The 22,989-nt window shown below is 41.8% G+C and overlaps 2 protein-coding genes across 3 annotated transcripts in view; one reads left to right on the forward strand and one right to left on the reverse strand.

Annotated features, from left to right (window-relative positions):
* Window positions 1-8,518, forward strand: part of SEC23IP (SEC23 interacting protein) — a 30,924-nt gene extending 22,406 nt beyond the window's left edge. For both annotated transcript variants that reach the window (XM_056849487.1, XM_056849488.1), the window contains exons 15-18: window positions 18-120; window positions 2,412-2,597; window positions 3,336-3,495; window positions 8,400-8,518. In XM_056849487.1, the coding sequence (XP_056705465.1) occupies window positions 18-120; window positions 2,412-2,597; window positions 3,336-3,495; window positions 8,400-8,481 (531 nt within the window). In that variant the 3' untranslated portion in view covers window positions 8,482-8,518. The remainder of the gene's footprint in view (window positions 1-17; window positions 121-2,411; window positions 2,598-3,335; window positions 3,496-8,399) is intronic.
* Window positions 1-22,989, reverse strand: part of MCMBP (minichromosome maintenance complex binding protein) — a 194,567-nt gene that overhangs the window by 48,599 nt on the left and 122,979 nt on the right. The gene's annotated exons all lie outside the window — the stretch shown is intronic.

The raw sequence follows: 22,989 nt of genomic DNA on the forward strand, positions 1-22,989 counted from the left end.
TTCCCTTTCATTTGCAGCTTGATCCAGTTGCCTACAGGTTAGAACCTATGATTATTCCTGATACTGACATAAAGCCAGTTCTTATCCCACATCACAAAGGCAGAAAAAGACTTCACCTTGGTAAACAATACTTCAGTCTTTTTCTGTTGCTAGAGATGATTATAATTTTGTGTATGCCTCAGTTGTTGATATGTTCAGGCAAAGTTTTACCGAGCTCATGCTCAGATGCATATTTTCAATCTGTACAAAATAACAAAAAGGAAGATAAACTCTACTTGAAGAGATTCTCTAAACAGAATGAATAAGATTTATGGAAACAAAACACTGACGGTGCATTCCTAAGGAGAGTTACTCCAGTCTAAGCCCATTGAAATGAATGGGCTTAGACTGGAGTTCCTCTCCTTAGGAATGCACTGTGAGTTGTGAGTTTTGAAAAAATTGTGGTAACTTCTGGAGGTGATTAGTTCATGCAGGCAATCATTAATGATACACAAAGCATATTTTATTTTCGTCCAAGCAAATAGGGTTTGAATATAATACAGCTTATGGTTAAAGAGTCTTTGTTCAGGTAATGACTTGTTCTCATGTTATAGAAAGAGTGTATAATGTGATTTCTAGAAATGTCGTGAAGCATGAAACTGAATTTTCTATTATGCTAGCTGACTTGCCGAACCTAAAAGTATAATATGTGTTGTGCGTATCTAAGCAGCTGGAACCTAAATATACTTAACAATGCTATAAATGCTATAAAGAGTATAAATTAATTTCAGTAATCATTACAAGTGTGCACAAAGATAGAATTGCCATCTGGCATCCTAAGGTGCCGAAACACTTCTTGTCCATTTGGCAAAGGAAAAATAGTTGAAAGTAGGAATATGAAGCGAAAAAGATATAATGCTTGAAATATAATGTTCATATACACACGCTCATGAAGAAATGGGGAAAAGTTATTTCTAGAAACATGATTTTCTTCTGTTTCTTAGCGTTTAAACTTGAGCGTTACAGTTCTGAACTCCTTCCATTCTGATGAGTTGTTTCTACTTTGATATTTTATTTTTATCCAAACTAAAAATCCTTATAATTCAACTTATATCATTCCATTGATAGTTTTTAAGGACTCCCCCTTATTGAGACTTGAGAGAGAGAGAGTTTTTGAGGCCTCCACATGTCTAAATAGGTGGGTATAGAGACCAGATGGTAATATCCAACAGCATGACTTTGGGTCAAGCTAGATGTGATATCTGGAAAACATGAATGGCTCTCCTGCATTTCAGAATGGTTAGTTGTAGGGGTCCCCAGTTGAGGTTGGGGACAATTTCCCTATATGATGGTTGTATTTTCCTCCCACAAAGCAAGTAACAGCTCAGAGACCTGATTTGAAGGTTAGGATACCACCATGGGGGAGAGGGTTTGTGCTGCTGTCCTAATCTAAGTCAGGGCTCCCACACAACTGTTGTTCTGTCTTCAGCCAACCAACCAAGAGATGCGTTCTCAAGTCTTTCTTTATTTTGTCTAGTTAGTTCATTTGTAGCCCAGAAGGGAAGGCTGGAAGCCATCAAGACGCTGACAAGCAATTGCTCAAAGTTAGAATTTGAGTGTGGTAGCTCTGAGTGTACACTCAGAGTTCCAAACTATCCAGACTGTGCCCTTGTGTCCCACAAGGAACCCGCTTAAATGGTTTTTTTTTAAAGCATCCAGACATTTAGGACCAGTATTATTTTTATTTATTTATTTGCATCCCACCTTTCTGTCCTTATAGTGGCTGCCAAGGCGGTTAACAATTTAAAACATACATGATAAAATTACATTGTAAAATCATTAAAATCACCCCCTTCCCAAACATACATCATTAAAAAAGACTTAAAAGACAGAGTTAGAATACATATAAAACTTAACAACATTAGTTAGGAAGGAGGGATCCCTCAGAGAATGCCAAACGTAACAGAAAAGTGTTCACCCGATGGTGGAAGATGGCAACAGGAAGGGGACAGACGAATATCCCTGGGGAGAGAGTTCCATAGCTTTTTTATCCCACGTAATCACATTTTTAAATGTGTGCATCCCCCCTCCCAAACCTGTATATATGCAACATCTCTTCCCCTCCCTCTGTTTGCTGGCACCTTCACAGGTAGACATGTTTTTTTTTCGAGCACTTGGGACAAAAAAATGTTGCCTACCCCCTAGTTAAACTCTTCTGATTTTGTAGCCTCCAGTTGATTTTAGAAATGGAAACAGGACTAACGAATTAACTTTCGTGCAGGTGGCAGAGTATCTTAGTTGCAATATTATATACTGTGGTGCTTTCATAAATTCTGTCTAAAATTGGTGCCTCTCGAATAATGTTCAGTTCTTACAATTAATAATTCTTTTTGAAGTTTCTCCTAATCTCTAGGAAATCTTTCTTGTTTTAGAACTGAAAGATTCTCTGTCTCGCATGGGATCAGATCTGAAGCAAGGTTTCATCAGCTCTTTGAAAAGTGCTTGGCAAACCCTGAATGAATTTGCACGCGCTCACACATCCTCTCCTCAGCTCCAAGCAGAGCTGGAGAAGGTGGCTAATCAGATTAAAGAGCAAGAAGAAAAGGAAGCAGGGGAAGGTTAGTTGGCACATTGGGTGCTTAACCTTTTCAATAACGATCAGTGTCGCAGGCAGCTTTTGAAGGTGAAAATGGTAATTCTCAACTCTCTGTTAGATTCCCACCTGTCATTTCTGGCTCTGAAAGCTTGAAGCCTCTGGATAAGTTCTCCAGGTCTCATTGTCTTTTAAAAATGTTTTCTTATTTTAAGCATTTATGCCTAAAGAGGAGAACTCTGTGCAACTTAGCTCACACTGTAAGCATTTCAAACTCTCTTGGTCAAGTAAAGTTCATTATTTTCTAGCCCTATTCACATTTATGGGCTGATTACTAATGATGGGGTATGTCCACTGAAGTGAAAGGCCACTGTGTGTGGGCTGGGCTTCCTACCTGCTTCTGACAAATCTTTCTTACTACTATGTCACCCCCCCTTTGAGGAAGAGGGATGTTAAAATAGAGGAGAGAAGAGTCAGGTAGAAATAATGTACGGTTCCTAGCCAGAGCAAAGGAATTGCATTGAGTATGTCCGATGAGAATTTTGATCTTGCCTTTTTTTAAACAAATTGCTTTTGAAGGTCCCCTTGGTGTCAGGAGCAGTCTGCCAAGTCTTATGAAGGGCCATGAAAATAGCATGGCAAAAGGTCCCTTGAGTGTCTGAAATGTCCCACAGGTTTTCCCTTAGTGATCTGACCATTGCTTTACTTTTAGCAAATAGAATTTTCATGTACTTTCATCCTCTTTCTTTTTCCATAGTATCAGAAAAGATCATTGAAAGTCCAGATCTATCAAAAGATGAAGATTTGTCCATAAAAGTTGGCCTGCTCAATGGAGGCCGTCGTATTGATTACGTTTTGCAAGAAAAACCCATAGAAAGTTTCAACGAATACCTGTTTGCTCTACAGAGTCACTTGTGCTACTGGTAAGGTTTCTTTTTTTATTTTTAATAAGATACAAAGCACTGAAAATCTGGTTACCTTGCCTTATTGCTGCATCTTGATTTAGAACGAAATACCTATCAGAATTGTACCTTCTCCTTCTGTGGGAGATTTACCACTGTTAGCAGTAGAACAGAGAATCTGACATTCCAGTCATAAGCAGAGTTGCACCCTTATAAGTTGAAGTCAGTGGTCTTAATAAGGTGTAACTGTCCAAGATTGTGCTGTAAGAATCTTAGGTCTCTGATACTACAGAGTGGGAAGTAGCTTTTCAGTGAATACCCAGTTAACTTTTTAAAGAGGGATTAAGAGTGAGAGGGCTTAAAATTAATATCATTATTGTAAAAACTAGGAAAATGGTAAAAGCCAGGGAGTGAGAGTGCATATATTTTAGGTAGAAACAGCTGGATATTGAAAATCGCATTAAAAGGACTAGAAGCTTGAATTCTGTTTTGTTGGTTCACGTTGATCTCCTATCCACTTTCAACCATTCACGACATGCTGCAAGGATGAGCTTTAAAGAAATTTGTCTCAGGTCTTCTCTAAATAGTGTTTTTGTCTTACACTGAAAAACAGAACATTATAGCAAATATATACCCATACACCCTCTGTACTATCACTGCCCTCTTAAAAATCCAAGGAGCAATAATACGTTCTCTTCTTCATATGAAAATTGGTATTTTGATTATCTTCTGGAGGGTTTCCTCAAAAGCTGGGGTGATAATGTATTTGCAGCTCAGTCTCACAGTGTGTTGTGAATGGTAGAAAGTGGGTAGGATCATTTTAAGAGCCCAGTATGGTTTTGTGGCTAATAGTAGTGCAGATAACCCAGGATGCTCTACTGCTGCAGTAACCCAAGGCCCTGCTCCTTATTCTAGCACAGTGGTAGCAACCACAAAATCTAAATATTAAATTTTATTTATTCTAAGGTCTGGAGAGGATGTTCCCCTTTCTACCACAATGTGGCATTCAAGTTCTGTCCTACGGTTATAATATAGACATTGCACCACATGTTCTATGCAGAAATTATTTGGCCTCCTCAGGATTGGGATGCCTAAGGGCTAAATCAGAAGTTACTTTTTTTTGGCTAGTTGCCTCTGGGTTCCCCCGACCCAAGGCATGCTGCAGGGAATGTCCTTTTAAAGATCAGTAGGAGCTCTTTTCCACTTAGAAGTGTGTCATGGTGGGAAGGGTGTCCTCTCCCCCCCTCCAGTTTCAGTATTCTGAATATGTGCCGCTCCAGTTATGGAAATAACTCCCTGCTGGGGTCATTTCAGCTTCTAAGGCAAAAAGGGCTCCCTCCGATTTTTAAAATGACTTTCGCTGCTGCTGCTGTGTGGCTACGGGCTAAATGAGTTGGGTTGGGGGAGCTGAGACCCAACTCGCTAAAAACTGTAGTGTCTAGTTTGGCCCGAAGATTTAGTGGGAAAAGCAGGGGGCCTTGGAGTTGGGTATGTGTTGGTTGTATTAGCGAAAGATTTATACGATCTGAAGAGAAACCAGAGTTCCATACCAGAGTACTTGTCCTGTCTTACTGTCCCTCATCTCCGGAGGGCATTTATGTTAGCCCGTTTTAATGTTCTCCCTTCTGCTATTCTGTATGGGAGATATAAGAAAATTCCATACTCTGCCAGGGTGTGTATATGTGCCCTGGGGGAGATAGAAAGTATTGACCATATGTTCTTGTATTGTCCATTTTATTGTGAAATTTGTGCGGTCCTTTTAGATCCCTTTCTCTCAAATCATGTAGATCAAGCTGATGATAGTAAGATCAAATTGTTATCTGTGGCTAAATTTTTTGATGAAATTATTAAGAGGCGGAGGTTAAATGATGTTTAGAGGGTTGGTTTTATTTGATTGACTGCTTGATGGTATGCCAATAAAGGTATTGAAATTTGATTGTATTAGCTTGATAAAGAAACAATTGGTAACATAGCAGGTGGTGGTGGTTGATGTGTGTTGCAGTTTTGCCTTTATTTTTCTTGAGATACAGTTAATGAGTGCTTCCTGTTCAACAGGCAAGTCAGTTGGAAACACCAGAAACAACCCCTTGTAATTTTAAAGTTTGATTCCAGTATTTTTAACGGAATGTGTAAAGTGCTGTCAAGTCTCAGCCAACTGATGGTGACCCTGGTGGGTTTTCAAGGCAAGAGACTAACAGAGGTGGTTTGCCAGTGCCTTCCTCTGCATAGTGACCCTGGCATTCCTTGGTGGTCTCCCATCCAAGTACTAACCAGGGCTGACTCTGCTTAGCTTCTGAGATCAATCAATCAATCTTTATTAAAAACAGTCATAGACCAGCACAGCTCTTCACAATTTACCGTTAAAACCCTTAGTGTTACACTCTACCCTCAGGTTAATACAAATATTTTAAAAGTTGTTTGGACTCTTTGCATACTATATAAACTACCCATTAAAATTATTGACATGCCGGTGCTCTCAGCAGCATCTGACGGATTCTACAGGCTGCTGCACAAAACTTAGCCATTCCTACTGTAACCTGTGGATTTTCGATGATAAGCAACATTTTAGTATGCTCCTGACCTGAATGGCTGGAATGCCGACTAAGCCAGGGGGTGATAAACTTAGAACGAACCTCTTGATATAATTGACAGCGCCGTAGAACTTGCTCTGTTTCAATTTCCTTTAAAGCACAGGGACACGCCCTATCCTCCAAGGGAAGCTTCTGAGATCTGATGAGATCAGGATAGCCTGGACCATCCTGGTCAGACCTTTTAACTGAATAGTTGGCCCTATAAAAGGTATTTTATAGCTTGCTGTATGTGCATACTTTTTGCGGAAATGCATTCTTATGCTTCAAACCATTTTGTTTGGTATAGTATAAAAGAAAGCCATGCATTGTGTTTTTCTCCACAAGATGGCAGTCTTTAGTTGTTGTTTTTAATTCTGCAAAACAAATTATAAGACTGCTAGACTTTTGGCAAATAGGTTTTGGATAATCTAGCCGTATGAGTCCAGGTAACAAACTACATGAGAAGCTTAAGTTGCGGTCTTTGAGACAAATATGTTGTCATAGTACTTTTTCTCATAGATCAATAATATTTACTGTGGGTTTTTTTGGTTTGCTTTTTGCAATTGGCAGTATAAGGTTGGGCAGAGCTTCAAATTAAATCATCCAGACTTCCCTGAAGATAAACTTAAGCAGGAAATATATTGTCTGAAAAGTAGGGTTGCCAACAGACTGGAGGAAAAATGTTTAGTTCCTTTAATAGAGACTTAATGGGATGTTATTTACCAGGTGATAAGGCTTAGCTGTATGCCATGAAAATCTCCAACTGCCCATTTGAACACATTGTAACTGTAAAAGGGCACTACATTTTTTTTCTCAGTGCTGTTGGCTTGCAAGTTTTGGTGTTTGAACTTCTGGATGAGGATGGCCCATCACGCTTTACTTTGACAAGCAATCTCAGATTTTAGTGGCTTCTGAAAACAGTAGATATTTTGCATTTTGCAGTACAGCTTTTGGGTTGGACCCAGACTAAATGAGCAATTTCTACTGATTCCCCCTTCCTTCTACAAACCCTGTAAGAATAGTATTTTTTGAAGATCAGTGGCCTGCGGTGGGAGGGGGAAAGCAGTAAAGTTTTGTTCTGTTGCTGGAAAATGTAGTCAGGATTCAAACCATTAGATAACAGTGAATTGAGTTGCATTGTTTGATTGGTGGGGGGACACATGGATGCCACTAACTCTAAGACATGTCAGACTAATCTTATTTCCTGCATTGTGCAGGGGGTTGGACTAGATGACCCTGGTGGTCCCTTCCAACTCTGTGATTCTGTGACTGGGGAAGGCAATGGCAAACCACCCCATAAACATAGTCTGCCTAGTAAACACTGTGATGTGATGTCATCCCATGGGTCAGTAATGACCCGGTGCTTGTACAGGGGACTATCTTTACCTAACAATCCATATCCTGTAACACTGCAACTTTAATTAAAGATACATTAATGTTGAATTAAATATATAATAGCTCTACTGAAGAAAAAGTAGAGTAGTCGGGAAAATACCACAATTGTATCAGTCGGGCACACTAAAATTTGCCCAGGTAATCTGTAGTTCCTATGAATCCTTGCCTCAACTGGTGTCACTTCCCTTTGGCAGAAGGCTCCTTGTGCCAAATGAAAGCACAACCAAAACTCAGCTGAGGGATCCAATGCTAAATCTTTCTAGGGCAGTGGAATCTTAGACATAGCTTGACTGAGCTGGTGCCGTGTCATGGGGAATAGCCATAATATTGTAACTAATGAGGCAAGAACAACAGAGGGCTCATATTCCAGCTTCTACAGTGGAATAAAAAATTGTCATTTTGACCGGGGTTAAAACCTTCCATGGGGAAGAGTGTGGAGCTCACACCCAGAAAGCTGAGCCAAAAGGGATCCCAACAGGCAAGGAAGTTAAGAAGCGGGAGGTCCTAGGGCAAGGTTGCTAAATGGGTAGGGCAGGCCATAGACTGAAGCAGTGAAATATAAGGGAAATACAAGTGGAGATGATGGAGTCTTGAGGCATAACATAGCCAAGAAGAGAAGCAGATGTGTCTAGAGAAACTTGAATGGAGTGCTGAGTTTCACACACTGATATGAACTATGCTGTCCGCTTTGTAGCTGAAAGTTTTTAGTTTAAGTGTAATAAGCCTAAACAAACAGTGAGGAGGGCTGAAGGTAAAATAAATGCCTCAGACTGTGGGAGGAATAGATTGGGGGGGGCAGTCTGAATGAGAGAAGAGTAAAAGATTAAAGCTTCGAGGTGGTAAACCTTTCAAGCAGCAAGATCACACTGCAGCTGGGAAAAGAAATGTAAAATAAAATGAAGTATGCTTTGCTCACAGTTGACAATTTCTTGGAAAACCACCAAGTCTTTTTGTTTACAGGGAATCAGAAGACACCGCTTTGCTTCTCCTGAAAGAAATTTATAGAACTGTAAATATCTCTCCTGAACAGCCGCAACATTGATGTATAGATATTTGTCATTTGGAATACTTGTCATCTGGAATTTGTAAGTATGCCTCAACTCCAGTGTAGCACACGGTTGTCTGATGATGGTACAGAACCTCATGCCAGTTAGACAAATCATAGGGCTGCTCTTGGGTAGTGTTAGAGGTTTTGAAGCCAAGGAAAACTAACCATTTTGTGATCAAGAGAAGTGTATTGTTTGGACAGAAACAGTCTCATAAAATGAAGAAGAGGAAGAGTTGGTTTTTCTATGCTGACTTTCTCTACCACGTAAGGAAGAATCAAACCGGCTTACAATCACCTTCCCTTCCCCTCCCCTTCCCACAACAGACACCCTGTGAGGTAGGTGGGGCTGAGAGAGCTCTAAGAGAGCTGTAACTCGCCCAAGGTCACCCAGCTGGCTTCTTGTGTAGGAGCGGGGAAACAAATCCAGTTCACCAGATTAGCCTGTGCCGCTCATGTGTAGGAGTTGGGAAACCAACCCAGCTCTTCAGATCAGAGTCCACTGCTCCAAACCACCGCTCTTAACCACTACACCATGCTGGCTCTGGTACAATGGTAATAGGGTTAGCAACATATTTGGAAATTGAGCTAAAATAACATTGAAAACATTAGGTTGGATCCTATGTAGGATTTCCACTGATCCCTGCCTTCCTCTTCAGAACTCTGTCTCCCTCCTCATGCTGTTCTGGGGGGGGGTCTCTTGTCTCCCAGCATGCCAGGGGGCATTTGGGGCAGAAGCAGGAGGCCAGGAAGTTGCACTCCGATGGAAATCTTCTCAGTAGATATTCTTGGCAGGATCCAAGCCAGTGAAATAGTCAATAGTGTGTTATCATTCTACACATTATAGTATATTAATTGTGAGAAAACGAGTCATTTAAAAACATATATGTTTGAAAATATGTTGTACGAGCAGGGAACCTGCAAGGACTTGAGAGGTCACTTCATTTCCCCCTGTATCTCCTTCCCCACACGATGTCCTCTTTCTGTCCTCCTGGCAGCCCCCATATCCTTGTTCCCCCACTCCTACACATAAAGCCAGCTGGGTGACCTTGGGCTAGTCACACTATCTCAGCCCCACCTACCTCACAGGGTGTCTGTTGTGGGGAAGGGAAGGTGATTGTAAGCCAGGTTGAGTCTTCCTCAAGTGGTAGAGAAAGTCGGCATATAAAAACCAACTCTTCTCCCTCTCCTCCTCCTCCTTCCCCTTTACCAACCAGCCTTTCTTTTACCTGCCCCCCAAGTCTTCAGCTTTATTTATTATTTGCACCCTTTATTTATTATTTCACCAGTGGGAACCCAAAGCGTCATTCTCTTCACCTCCACTTTATCCTCACAATAACACCGCAAGGTAGATGAGGCTGAGAGCTTGACTGGCCAAAGTCACCCAAGCTTTCATGGGCAAGTGGGGATTTTGAACAGACTTGAATCCCAGATTCTAGTGTGACACCCCAACCTTTACACCACACTGGCTCTCAACGTTCCCATGTTCCCTTCTCCTGGCAGCCGCCGCACAACTCACCTGTTGCTGGGAAGAGTTGTGCAGATTGTGTGGTAGCAAGTTTTCCAGCGGTTGCTCCTGGGCCTAGTCCTGATGAGTCCTCTCTCCAGGGCTGGAGGGAGGGGAGCAGGGGTAGACTGGGAGGCCAAACTAGGTCTAGAAAGGGCCCTCGACCTACTTTTTACTGACAGAAACTATGATTTGAAGCAATCCCCACAATAGCCACTGAGATCTCCTGTCTTAAAGGTGCATTCACTGTTTCTATTGGGTGGTTAACTCCCAGAAGGTTTTGTTTTTCTTTAAGTTTTCAGATTTTTCTGTAAACCTGGGGCTCTTTTCAGGTTTATAGAAAGATCTGTTCATGTCTCCAGTCTCTGGATTTAAGTGTCCATAGATTTGGCTGTGTTGAAGGTTAGATACATCAATATGTGCATATGGCACCTTATATCTAATTCCCGAGCTTGATTCCTAGTCTGCAGACGAGACGAATTTGCAGGGGAAAAAGGTGGTGTGTCAGTGTGGGTGACAGGATGGGGATAGGGAGGGGTTGAGCTGATAGCGGCATGAGGTTTGGTGGAGGGAGTAAGAAGGTGGTGACAACTGGGGTGAAGAGGAAGGGGAGGCAGGAAGGAGGTGCTGGGGCGAACAAGAGGAAGAGACCTGGGGATCAGCTGGATGAGGTTTCCTCTGCCCTGTGAGCACCCTGCAAGTCCCCTGCTTGCTGCTGTTTAATGTTATTGTCTTATATAAAAGAAAACTTCATGCTACACATTTTGCATAAGTAAAACCTCATCTTTCAAAGCATTCCACTCATTCTTAATGGGCAAATATTTCATATAAATTTTTTTTTTTTAGTTCTTCTACCAAATGTCCTATTTTTCCATTGGCAAAAATTGAAAAAGTCAAGAAGGGGACAGGGCAGGGTAAACTCACGTCCCCCCCTGGATTTTTCTGGGGAGTGTTATAAATAAGCCAGTGTTCCTTAGCAAAGAGTTGCTTGCACCTGAAATGTATTATACATTTTTAAAAAACCTGTTCTCTGCACAAGCTTCAACTGCTTTTAGTGCTTCCTTCTTCTTTTGTGACCTCAATCTAAGTAATTATATTTCTAGTTTGATATTTACTTTGGTCTCCTTCTTCCAGATGAGTTCACTGGGCCATAATACTGGGCACTTCCCACCCCCCTTTCTCCATGTTTCTCGCTTATAAAGCAAGCAGGCTACCACTGACCTTGCAGACCCTCTGGATGGCTTTGGACAGTTATATTGCAGGAGGGAAACAGAAGAGCAGTTTTTTCTTGCGTCCTGTTCCCTGAGCTTCCTCGTATCAGTGAAATTGCAACCTTCTGCACGTATTTCAGTGTATGAGCCACCCCATATCCTGCTTGCACACAATGCTATTAGGTCCTTGGATGGATGGATGGATGGATGGATGGATGGATGGATGGATGGATGGATGGATGGATGGATAGATAGATAGATAGATAGATGCTAATTTTCTTGTCCTGTTTTTTAAAGATTTTTTTAAGCCTTAGGAAAAACATAATAGAAAGTCACATGCATATACATATCATTGTAGGATTAACTTCAGAAATACTGACCTTGCTCATTGAATTTTAAAAATCCAAACATAAAACTCCTGTACCACCCTAGTGCTGTGCTCGGTTATCATAGTATCATTATTTAGCAAGAAGAAGAATTGGTTTTCATATGCCGACTTTCTCTACCACTTAAGGAAGAATCAAACTGGCTTACAATTACCTTCCCTTCCCCTCCCCACAACAGACACCCTGTGAGGTAGGTGAGGCTGAGAGTGTGTGACTAGCCCAAGGTCACCCAGCTGGCTTCGTGTGTAGGAGTGGGGAAACAAATCCAGTTCACCAGATTAGCCTCCGCAGTTTATGTGGAAAGAGAGGGGAATCAAACCTGGTTCTCCAGTTCAGAGCAAGAGACGTGTACTTCAGAGTTCAGTTGAAGTGTGTCTTGTGTGTGTGTAAGCTTAGAAGAGCTGAACTTGCACCAGGTGTTTGTTTTGGATTTCTTAATGAGGTGCCCTTCCCAGCTTCTTTGAGCCTACTGCAGACAAGTACATGAAATATTAGGCACCCCTGGGTTTAATACCTTAGTATTTTCTTATTACATGAATCACCTGTTGCAGTTGCAGTAAACGAGCGAATGCAAAGCTAGGAGTTATTCTAATTACTCTGGGGACTCTGTGAAATATACACTCTGGCTCAGACCACGCTGCTGCGTGACACATTCAAGCTTTGCTTTTTAAGCAAAGTTTTGTTTAAAATACAAATGCCTGTAATCATATGCACTACAGGATGCCTCACAAATGTAAAGTTCTCCAGTGAGCTTTCTACGCAGGCAGCGATGGGGGGAGGGTGGCCCACAACTTGCTCTGATACCAAACGCTCGTAGGAAACATTTTTGATGCCAGCATCACCGGCATAACAGGGAACAGCCCAGTTGCCAGCATTATCGCACTCCTTCAGTTAGATTAAGATTTTTTTAGCAGAATGTGTTTGATTGTTAGATAGCTTCTGTCAACACAGGCATCTTGTATTTTATCTGCTTTTGCTTGCATGCATTTTTAGAAACGGCAGCAGAGTGAAATACACACCTGGCACATAATCCCTCTTCCGAAGAGGCACAGCACCTCCAGAGGATTGCCAACAGCTGACTAGAGCCTTTTGTTTGTGGCAGGCAACACAGTGTCCGCTTCCTGTGGACGATCCCATCCATACAACTTGCCTCCGTTCAAGCTAGTTATGCCATCCAGATACCTGAGCACATTCATAAGAATTTAACCAAGGGCATCTATTTCACTGACTCCACATTAGAAACAGAATTTTCTTGTTTTTACTGTGACAGTCCCAATTGCTCTAAAAGGCATAAACAGACTTTGAGAAAAATATACCTGGTCTTCAGTTGATTGCTAATAGAAATACACACTATATAGCCTGGATTTACCAGAAGATTTCCACATGCACAGCTTGCACTGGCCCATTTGCACTAAGTTAAATCATATCCTGAGCTGTTTCTCTGTTTGTGCAAGACATTGGGAAAGCACTAAGTGTTGCAGGAGGTTTGGGCAAGTGGAACTGACAGAAGCACTGTCCATTTACATTTCCACTTGTCACCGCTGGATCGAAGCCTGTTGTCTTTACACTTATAGTAGACCTTGTAGTTACAGAAGGCAAATAAAGTCTACACTTGTTGATTTCTTGGGAGCAGGAGCATCTTTGCATCTGTTTTAAACAAATACATGCTTTTAGGTTTATTTTAAGAGGAACCAAAAATATCCAATAGGTGTTGCTGGGGGTAAAGTGTAGACGACTGGGGAAGGCAATGGCAAACCACTCCGTAAACATTGTCTACCTAGTAAACATTGTGATGTGACATCACCCCATGGGTCAGTAATGACCTGGTGCTTGCACAGGGGTCTAACTTTACCTTTATTCGTTCATGCTAGCATGACCATACTACTGAAAGGCTGCACCCTGCGTCAGCATGGGATATACATGCACAAGAATTGCAGCATGGCACACTGATATATATTGTCTTTGCAAACCTTTTGGGATGTCACTTTGAATAAAAGGGTTAAAAAACCAGTATTGTTCAGTGTATGTCTATGTTGGCATAATTTGAATTGCTTACTTTGAAGTATGAGTTTTTGTAGTATGGTAAGCCAGGATAAAAAGCACTTCTGAGTGGCAGCCATACTGTTAGTTTTAAATATCACATTCTTGCCCCCATATGTGGAGACAGGTGTTCTTTCTGTCCCACACTAATATCCTCTCCCCATTCTCTTCAACCAGCACTGGTATTGGCAGAGAAAGTTTAAGTAGGAGCAGAAAAGATGGAAATACTCCTGTTTGGTGCCCAAATTGATTCTCCCCTCCTTTTGAGTTATACCTGTTTGACAGGGGGCTGGGACCAGACTGATGGAGAAGCTGAAAGGGTTGAAGGGATTGGAGGTGTACCGCAGCCCCTGACGCAAGCTGCAAAAAGAACAACGCTTGCAATTGCTTATCTGTCTTGTTCTCTTTTTCATGCAGCCCTCCAAACCTTCTGGCTGGCCAACAGAATTTTAAGGTGGCAGCACCCATTCTCTAGACACTGATGACCAAAGGGGATTGATTCACTCTACAGCCCTTGGATTCTCTACTGCCAGTTTTTGTTTCTTTTAGAAAAAAAACTAAGTTGGGATGCAGGTGGGATAAAGCATCATCTACTCTATGGGGTATGCATGCTTTCCCCTCCCAAAACAGGAATCCTTTTGCCAAATGTAAATGACCCTTCAAGAAACAGGTGGCATGCAGATCCGGTTTTCTAATCTTCCTTGGTCAGTTGATTTGTCCGACTTGTGTTTTCTACCAGGCTGTATGGTTTATTTTAAAAAACAAACACCTGTTGGTAAACAGCAATAATCTTTTTATTTAATAAAATATACTATTTTCTCCATGTCTTAAAAAATGTGAGCTTTAGCTTCAGGCTTCTTTGATGTAAACTAATATGAAGCCATTGGTGAAATGAGCAATTCCTTATGCTGGTTGGCCCACTGTTAAGATTTTATAAATGACCCCTGAGACATGCATGACGTGATCTTCTACTCTTTACAGTACAGAGAGCCGACCAGATTGGACTAGCCCTCTCGCAACTTGCTCTGTCTCTTTGCACAGGGAATAGAAAAGGATGAGCGAAACAAAGTAGTTCTTGATTGACAGTGATGGTGGCTAAGATGTGTAGTTCTTGACATGATTTGAAGACTTGTAGAAACCAAATACACTTACAGCGGACAAGGAGTCTTCTGAAGATCTTCTGCAATGGACAAAGGAGTCTTCTGAAGATCAAACATGAAGGAGCTTTGGCCAGGCCAAGAACATTTCCTACTTTCTCCTAGTAAAATATGCCAGTCACATAGAGAAGTTTCTACATGCTGGACTAATATAACTTCTTTGCTGTTGCTTCTGATTTTCTTTAGTATATTGTCTTACTTTTCAGTTAATGAGGGTATTACAGCAACTTATTTTTGCTACGCTTTTGCATAGTGGATTCTGGATGAACAATAGCCTTTGAAAAGTATCTTTTTTGTGTTCTCACATTAATTTGCATAAAAGCGGTTGTTGCAGTGTTGGTCTCAGAGAAGAAGTCCCAAAATAAACATGGTGATGCTGTTAATCTCTCTTGATAGACCGAATAGTGTGGCTCATATTAAAAGACGCCGTGAGGCCAGCAGGCCTTCTCTAGCAAGCGTTTGTTTGTTTTCAGGAACAACGCCCACCCTGTCTCGGAAAGCAACAGAATGTTCTCAGCACAACCTTTTTCATTCTGAATATTTGGCACTCCGTTCATCACAATGAAGTTTCCCTTCAGTCATTTGTTACACCAGAACAAAGTTTGTCGGGGGTGCAGGATGAAGCAGCTTCTTGTCAGGTAGTATAACAAGTGGGAAAGCCCTTTAATAAATCCTGGATTAAAGTTGCCCTCGAAGGGACTTCCAGAGTTCTACAATTGGTATTCAGATTGCATTCTCCGTTGTCCTGGAAAACATACCAAAGAATGAAAGATGCACAGAGGTTTTCCAAGAATTGGCAGCAGGGTTCGATGTGTGGAGAGTGCTGAAGTGAATGTACAAAGGCAGACCAAATAAAAGTAATGTTTAAAATAAAAACAAGAAGGTGTTTGTTTATAACGACACCGTCAAGCTGCTGGGGGGGTTACTTTCCTTTTGCTTGCTCAGTATTGTTTAGTGTTGAAAGCTGATTAAACTGTTCCAAATCGCCCCTAGGCTCTTAACTGAGTCAGTACCATGTCCTTGAGTACTTTGGCTTTCCCAACCAACATTACCTGCATCTTGTCATGATTTAGTTTCAGCTTGTTTACCCACAGCAATTTAATTACAGCAGTCGGACACTGATTCATAGTCTCCGCTGCATCACCAGGTGATAAAGAAAATATAGAGACGGGTGTCGTCAGCATATTGATGACAACCTATTCGAAAACTACGAATGATTAGACCTAAAGGTTGTACATAAAGATTAAATAGCAGTGTGTTTTAAATGTAAAAGTCAAGGAGCAGAAGGATTTGGAACAACAGCCAGCCACAGTGAGACCTTGTAGCTAGTAGCAGGTAACCTTTTAAAGTCTCAACGGGCCCAGAAGTAAGAACTGAAGAGCAAGAACCAAAGTTCTCCTGGCCTGAGGGTCACAGCCTAGAACTGTAGGGTTGCCAGGTCCCTCTTCGCCATGGGCGGGAGGTTTTTGGGGCGGAACCTGAGGAGGGCGGGGTTTGGGGAGGGGAGGGACCAATGCCATAGAGTCCAATTGCCAAATTGGCCATTTTCTCCAGGTGAACTGATCTCTATCAGCTGGAGATCAGTTGTAATAGCAGGAAATCTTCAGCTAGTGCCTGGAGGTTGGCAACCCTATAAGAGCTGCCCTGCGCCTTTGAAGCCTTTTCTTCTTCTGTTTGTTGTATATTGTGTTTTTGTATTGTTAGCTGCTTTGGGTCTCTATCAGGGAGAAAAGCAGTATATAAATACTTAAATAATATACATAAATTTTTAGAAAAACTCATCTCCGAGCAATTACCTTCTCTCACCAGTAAGACTTTCAGTCATTTTACTTGCAAACACTTCCATTATCAGGACATTTTAGTTAGATGTTCCCAAAGAATATCAACTATAACTTGTTGTTTTTCACTGCAGTCTAGTCAGCATATCTCAGCAGATTCAGTTGCTACTCGTAGGCGACAAACTTGAATAGAAGCAGGTTTTGCATTGGCTATGATCTATTTTGTTCAAATACAGCTGACATGAAGCAGACCAAGCCCAAAATACTTCAGTCTTCTCATGGCTAACAGAACCACATTAACACGCAGTTAATGTTCTCATCCTAAAATTGAAGGATATATTTCAGAAACTTCAGCTTCACACTACTCATCATCTTCAGTTGATGGAGAACCTTTTTTCCGCCAAGGGCCATTTGGATATTTGTAACATTATTTGCAGGTCATTCGCCACTTCCACCCCCAGCCCTCTTGTAGTACAGAGGGAATACGTTCCTCCATGGCCCGGGTGGGAAAGGGTTAACGCAGTTTCTTGGGTGGTCCTAGCAGCTCCATAGCTAACAACTCTTCTGCAAGGGAGGAAAAGGTTCCTTTTCTTGCCAAAACAAACTCACATCTGCCTTGAATAGAGGCTATTCCTGTCCGCGGGAGGGGGCGGATCGCCAGTCTTAAATCCTTCTGAGCTAGAGATCTGCCAGGATCCATGAAGGGCCAGACCAAATGACTTTGTGGGCCTTATACGGTGCCCGGGCCTGACGTTCCCCACCCCTGCTTTAAAATATCAGAGGTGTCCTTCTGATGGTTACAAGGACACCGGCAGGTGTCGTTTGGCCCTCATTCTTAAGTGAAAAGCTATGTTGTGAATGGGATTGGTATTTTAACTAAACGTTTGTGTCTGTGTGTATAAAAACCTTGTGATCGGAATCCAGTGTTTCGAAGGTTACCTTCATTTCCCTTTCCCCCCTAATGCATGCGTTCACTTTGCACGTTTTTCAGTTTCTGTATAAATTTCTGAATAGAATGCTGACAAGATGTCACACTTAACTAAACAATTTCAAGGAAATGTACAAGTTTCAGGACATTTTTCTGCTCTCTAACCGTATAATTGAAGGTTGCTTTTGACAGGTTTCTATAGGTATGAATCATCAGATGCGTGACCACAAGCAATTCAGTCATAAATGGTCTATTTCAACGTGTTGTTTTAAAGAATTTCTCCAAAAGAGGCTCAGATAGATGTGGGTTGCAATAAATTTTTATAATCTACAGTTTTGGGCTTTCCATCATGCGCGATATCTTTCTCTCTACACATGCTCCCTTTTCTGCTTAATGCCAATTTGAAAGGAGATGGGCAGCCCATTCCTGAAGGGGGGGCAGTTGGTAGCGGTCGGGAGCCGCGCAAACTCGTGGCCTCCACAGAAGCTTCCCGGCTGCCGAAACGACATTAAAAACATATGAAAAATAAAATAAAATGCCCCCATTGCCTGCAGCGAGGCTGCACCACCAAAAAAGGTGGCGTAGCAATGCTGCAGTGCGAGGGGGTGTCCCTTAGGCAAAAGGGGTTAGGAAATGGCCTAAAGGCAGCTCCGCTCCCAGAAACACCCCCCATGCTGGTGCAGGCTTTCCCTTCCAGGAATTCCTTGCTGGTGTGGCTGCACTTGCTGCGGGGACTGGTTCAGTTACGCAGCTTCCCGATGCTGCCGTGTTTGCCCCCGGGACAGCGTAAGTGCCCTTATCCCGGGTTAAAGGGGATAATTTCAGAATTGCAGCCTTAGCAGTCTAAAAAGATGCTCACTCCTTTTTTGTATAGTTAGTAAAGGTATTACATCACTGTTGCATTTGGTCAGAAAGCCCCAGCACTGCTGGTTTAGGCCTTACTAAACTGTAACTGTTCCAAGACCTCTTCTGCATTTGGCTCAACACTGCTGACCTGGCTTATCTCCTGACAGAATCCATTTTAGAACACCTTCTGTGACAGTCACCCCATTTCTACATTTACATCTCTTTTGGGGTTTCTGGCTGCTAATAGTAATGGATGCAATAATATATACATGGCACAGGCACGTACAGACACACAACATCGATTTTGATAGCACAGCATAGCTTAATGGTTACATACAAGCATAACAGTAAAATGTACTGTCAAAAAAGAAAGATTTCAAATGGACAGGAAGGAGGGTTTCTGAGTGCTTGCTCATGCTTCAGCAGTTTGACAAAGTATTGAGCTGCATCAAACCTACTTTGGGCACTCTTCTCAGATTCTCTGGCTTTTGCTTCTCAATTCCTATTCGGACTTTAACACTGGCTGTTGGACTGTTGGGCCTCCTGTATGGACATGAGGAAAATCTCCTCTCATGAATGCGATTTTTATCCTATTATTTCTATTTTAAAAGACACTATTTAAAAATTAAAACATACATCTCATTGTTCAATGGGTCTCTCTCTCCGCCCAAATTCCCTTTCTCTGTCAGCAACTTGGCATTTCTTGTTCTGGTTTACTTTAGCCTTTTGTTTACCCAACTCTGAGCCCTTGGCGGTAGAGGTCTCCATGGAGCCTCTGCTAATGTGTTTTAACTTGAAACACAAAATCAGACATCTCTTTCCAGGCGTGTCCAGGCCTCTGGTTTCAGGCTAAATGGCTTCTCTGTGGGTCAGCTTTGTCTCAGTCTTTCCTTGTCTAACGCTGTTCCCTGCAAACTCTGGTGATGGAGAGAAGAAAGTGGTTTGTTCTGCATCTAAGAAGCTCGTCATCGGGAATGATGAGAAAACCACCTTTGCCTGGTAGCTGTAACTGTCACCAGCTGTAACTGTCTCAGAATGTCAATAATCTTCTCATCATGTCCAAGAAATGCAAGATGCTCCTCTGTGTGCACCAAACTGGAGCAAAGGAATGACCCTTGGGGTGCAGTAATCACAAGTAGAAGGGCTAACAGAGGGACTTCCTTAGGAACTTGAGGGAACTTTTATTGTAAGAATTTGTAATTGTCTTCAAGATGCCCTTTAATTTTTTTGCTCTGTCCCCCAAACATGCTTCTGCAAGGATTTTCTGAGATCCCCTTGCCAGATTTTCCCTGAACTTTACTACTGGTCATCCATGCTCTTGTACATTTTTCATACAGCATTCAGTTTTCTGGATGAAAACCATTTTGTTCAAAAATAACTGCTTGCATAGTGACAAATCAAAATGTGGCTGGTTTCTGTGGCCCTTCCAGTAGGCCGCTGAATGCCATGAATTTGCACTTCTTCCCCTCCTGCCAACATCAGCTCTGCACAGCTCTCCTTGGCAGGAGTCTCTTCCGTTCATGAGGGAAAATGGAGGTTTTGGGGTATTGCTTCTTGAGAAAGGACAGACTCCTCCATCTGTGCAACTGCTGCCAACATAAGAGGCTGTGTGAATCCAACTATGGCAGACCCCTGGCACCTATCTGCCCCATTTGTCCAGCAAGTCAAACCACATTATTGATATGTTTATATATATTTAATACTCCATTATTGTGGAGAGGCTTGGAAAAATGAAATGGACAAGAGCGGGCTATTGGCCCTTGAGAAGCAAAACCTTTGTTCCATAACCAATTATTTTGCCTTCAGTTTAGCCCACCACCTGGTTCTAATAATGTCCAATGCTCCATGCATCTTCCCCTTCTATACTCCTCACCATTATCCATGCAAAATTACATTATGTAAATTACATACATTAATGCTAAATTGTCTGATTTCCATCAATGAGAATGCTGAATTTGAATTTTCTGCTTGGTTAATATGACTTCAAAAACCATGTTGGAGATCCCAAGACAGATTTATTGGCTCTTAGTTACTGTCCAATGATTTTGTGATTCCACAAGGTTTGTCTGGATATTTTTTAAAAGGCTACTTTCCAAATTAGAGAGTTAAACAACAAACAACTCTACCAACTAATACGAATTAAATCAAGTGATTTAATTACAATGTGCATTGTTCGCTGCTAGAGAAAACCTTATATTTTCATAATCTCTTTTCCCAAGTAAAGATTTTTAAACTATTAAAAGCTACCTTAGAACCTCTGTGGGCACCTAATCCTGCCCCTCTTGAAACCAGTGGAAGAACACAGATTTTGTGAGCATGTTGAAGCCAATCCTAAAAGGGCATATTGTTAAAGGATTAAAATGCTTCCGTTCTCTTTCATCAGAAAGATTTTTTTTGTTATAATGCTAATATTCACCTAGTGCACATTATTCAGAGTAGAATCTCTTCCATATGCATGCAGCCAAAAACAATGTCGTGGCAGCAAACAATTGAGCCAGTGTGGTGTAATGGCTAAGAGCTCTAATCTGGAGAACCGGTTTGATTCCCCACTCCTATACATGAAGCCTTCTGGGTGACCTTGGGCTAGTCACAGTTCTCTTAGAGCTTTCTCAGCCTCACCTCACTCACAAGGTGTCTGTTGTAGGGAGGGGAAGAGAAGGCGATTGAAAGCCGGTTTGATTCTCCTTAAAAGATAGAGAAAATTGGTATATAAAAACCAACTCTTCTTTGTCTGGAAAGTCACATTTTGAATGTTCTTAATAGGACAACTTAGCGTATTGAGAAAATTCTTGCAGAGAGAAGCAATATTGATCATATGTGAAGACAAGACTACTTGTCTCCCTCTCCCATAATACTAGAACACGGAGTCATCTGCTGAAGCTGGAGGGTGAGAGATTCAATCAAAACAGATAAATGGAAGTATTTTTTCACACAACACATAGTTAAATTGTGGAACTCCCTGCCCCAGGATGTGGTGATGGCTGCCAGCTTGGAGGGCTTTAAGAGGGGAGTGGACGTATTCATGGAGGAAAGGGGTATTCATGGCTATTAGTTAGATACTAGTCATGCTGCATACCTATTCTCTCTAGTATCAGAGGAGGGTGCCTATTATTTTGGGTGTTGTGGAACACAGGCAGGATGGTGCTGCTGCAGTCGTCTAGTTTGTGGCTTCCTAGAGGCACCTGGTCAGCCACTGTGTGAACAGACTGCTGGACTTGATGGGCCTTGGTCTGAACCAGCAGGGCCTTTCTTATGTTCTTATGTGGTGTACGTAGTCAGACATGTAGGTTGGACTTCAAAAGAGCAAATTTTAACAAACTTAAACTTATGCTAGGTAGAATCCCATGGTCAGAAATACTTAAGGAGAAGTGAGTTCAAGAAGGGTGGGCATTTCTTAAAAATAAAATACTGAAGGCGCATCCCCAATCATTCCTATGAGAAGGAAAAATGGGAGGAGCCTTAAGAGGCCAGGGTGGCTCCATAAACAGCTTTTTAAAGAGCTGAGAAATAAAAAAGACTCATTTAGGAAGTGGAAGGAGGGCCTTATAACTAAAGAGAAATACAAGCAAATAACTAGTGCTTGTAGGGAGAGTGTTAGGAAAGCTCAGTATGAACTTAGGCTAGCGAGAGATGCTAAACGCAACAAAAAAGGGTTCTTTTCCTATGTACAGAGTAAGAGTAAGAGCAAGGACAAGATAAGCCCATTGAGTGGACCGGAAAGTGAAATTGTAACAGGAGATGAAGAGAGGGCAGAACTCCTCAATTCCTACTTTTCCTCAGTTTTTTCTCGTGAGGGAAGTGGTGCTCAACATGGCATAAACAGAACATGTGATGAGGGAAGGGATTTGCAGCCTAGAATTGGCATTGGGGTAGTGCACAAACACCTGGTTTCTTTAAATGAAACCAGATCCTCTGGGCCAGATGAATTGCATCCAAGGGTACTCAAAGAACTTGCAGATGTAATTTTGGAACCTCTGTCCATTATTTTTTAAAAGTCTTGGCAAACAGGTGAGGTGCCAGAAGATTGGAGGCGGGCAAATGTTGTCCCCATCTTCAAGAAGGGGAAAAAGGAGGATCTGGGTAACTACCGACCCATCAGCTTGACTTCTATACCAGGAAAAGTGATTGTACAAATCATCAAACAGTCTGTCCTTGAGCATTTAGAAAGGATAGATCTGATCACTAAAAGCCAGCATGGGTTTCTCAAGAATAAGTCATGTCAGACTAATCTTATCTCCTTTTTTGAGAAAGTTACTACCTTGTTGGATCAGGGGAATGCTGTAGACATAGTTTATCTAGATTTCAGTAAGGCTTTTGATAAGGTTCCACATAGTATTCTAGTTGACAAATTGGGAAAATGTGGGTTAGATCCTATTATTGTTAGATGGATCTACAACTGGTTGACAGATCGTACCCAAAGAGTGCTAGTTAATGGTTCCTCGTCCACTTGGAGATAAGTGACTAGTGGAGTTCCTCAGGGATCTGTGCTGGGCCCTGTGATGTTCAATATCTTTATAAATGATTTGGATGAAGGAATAGAGGGGATGCTTATTAAATTTGCAGATGATACTAAATTGGGAGGGGTAGCAAATACCGTAGAAGACAGAGTCAAGATGCAGGAGGATCTTGACAGGCTGGAGAAATGGGCTAGA

The sequence above is a fragment of the Euleptes europaea genome, chromosome 5 (genome assembly GCF_029931775.1).
Source record: "Euleptes europaea isolate rEulEur1 chromosome 5, rEulEur1.hap1, whole genome shotgun sequence".
Lineage (NCBI taxonomy): Eukaryota > Metazoa > Chordata > Lepidosauria > Squamata > Sphaerodactylidae > Euleptes > Euleptes europaea.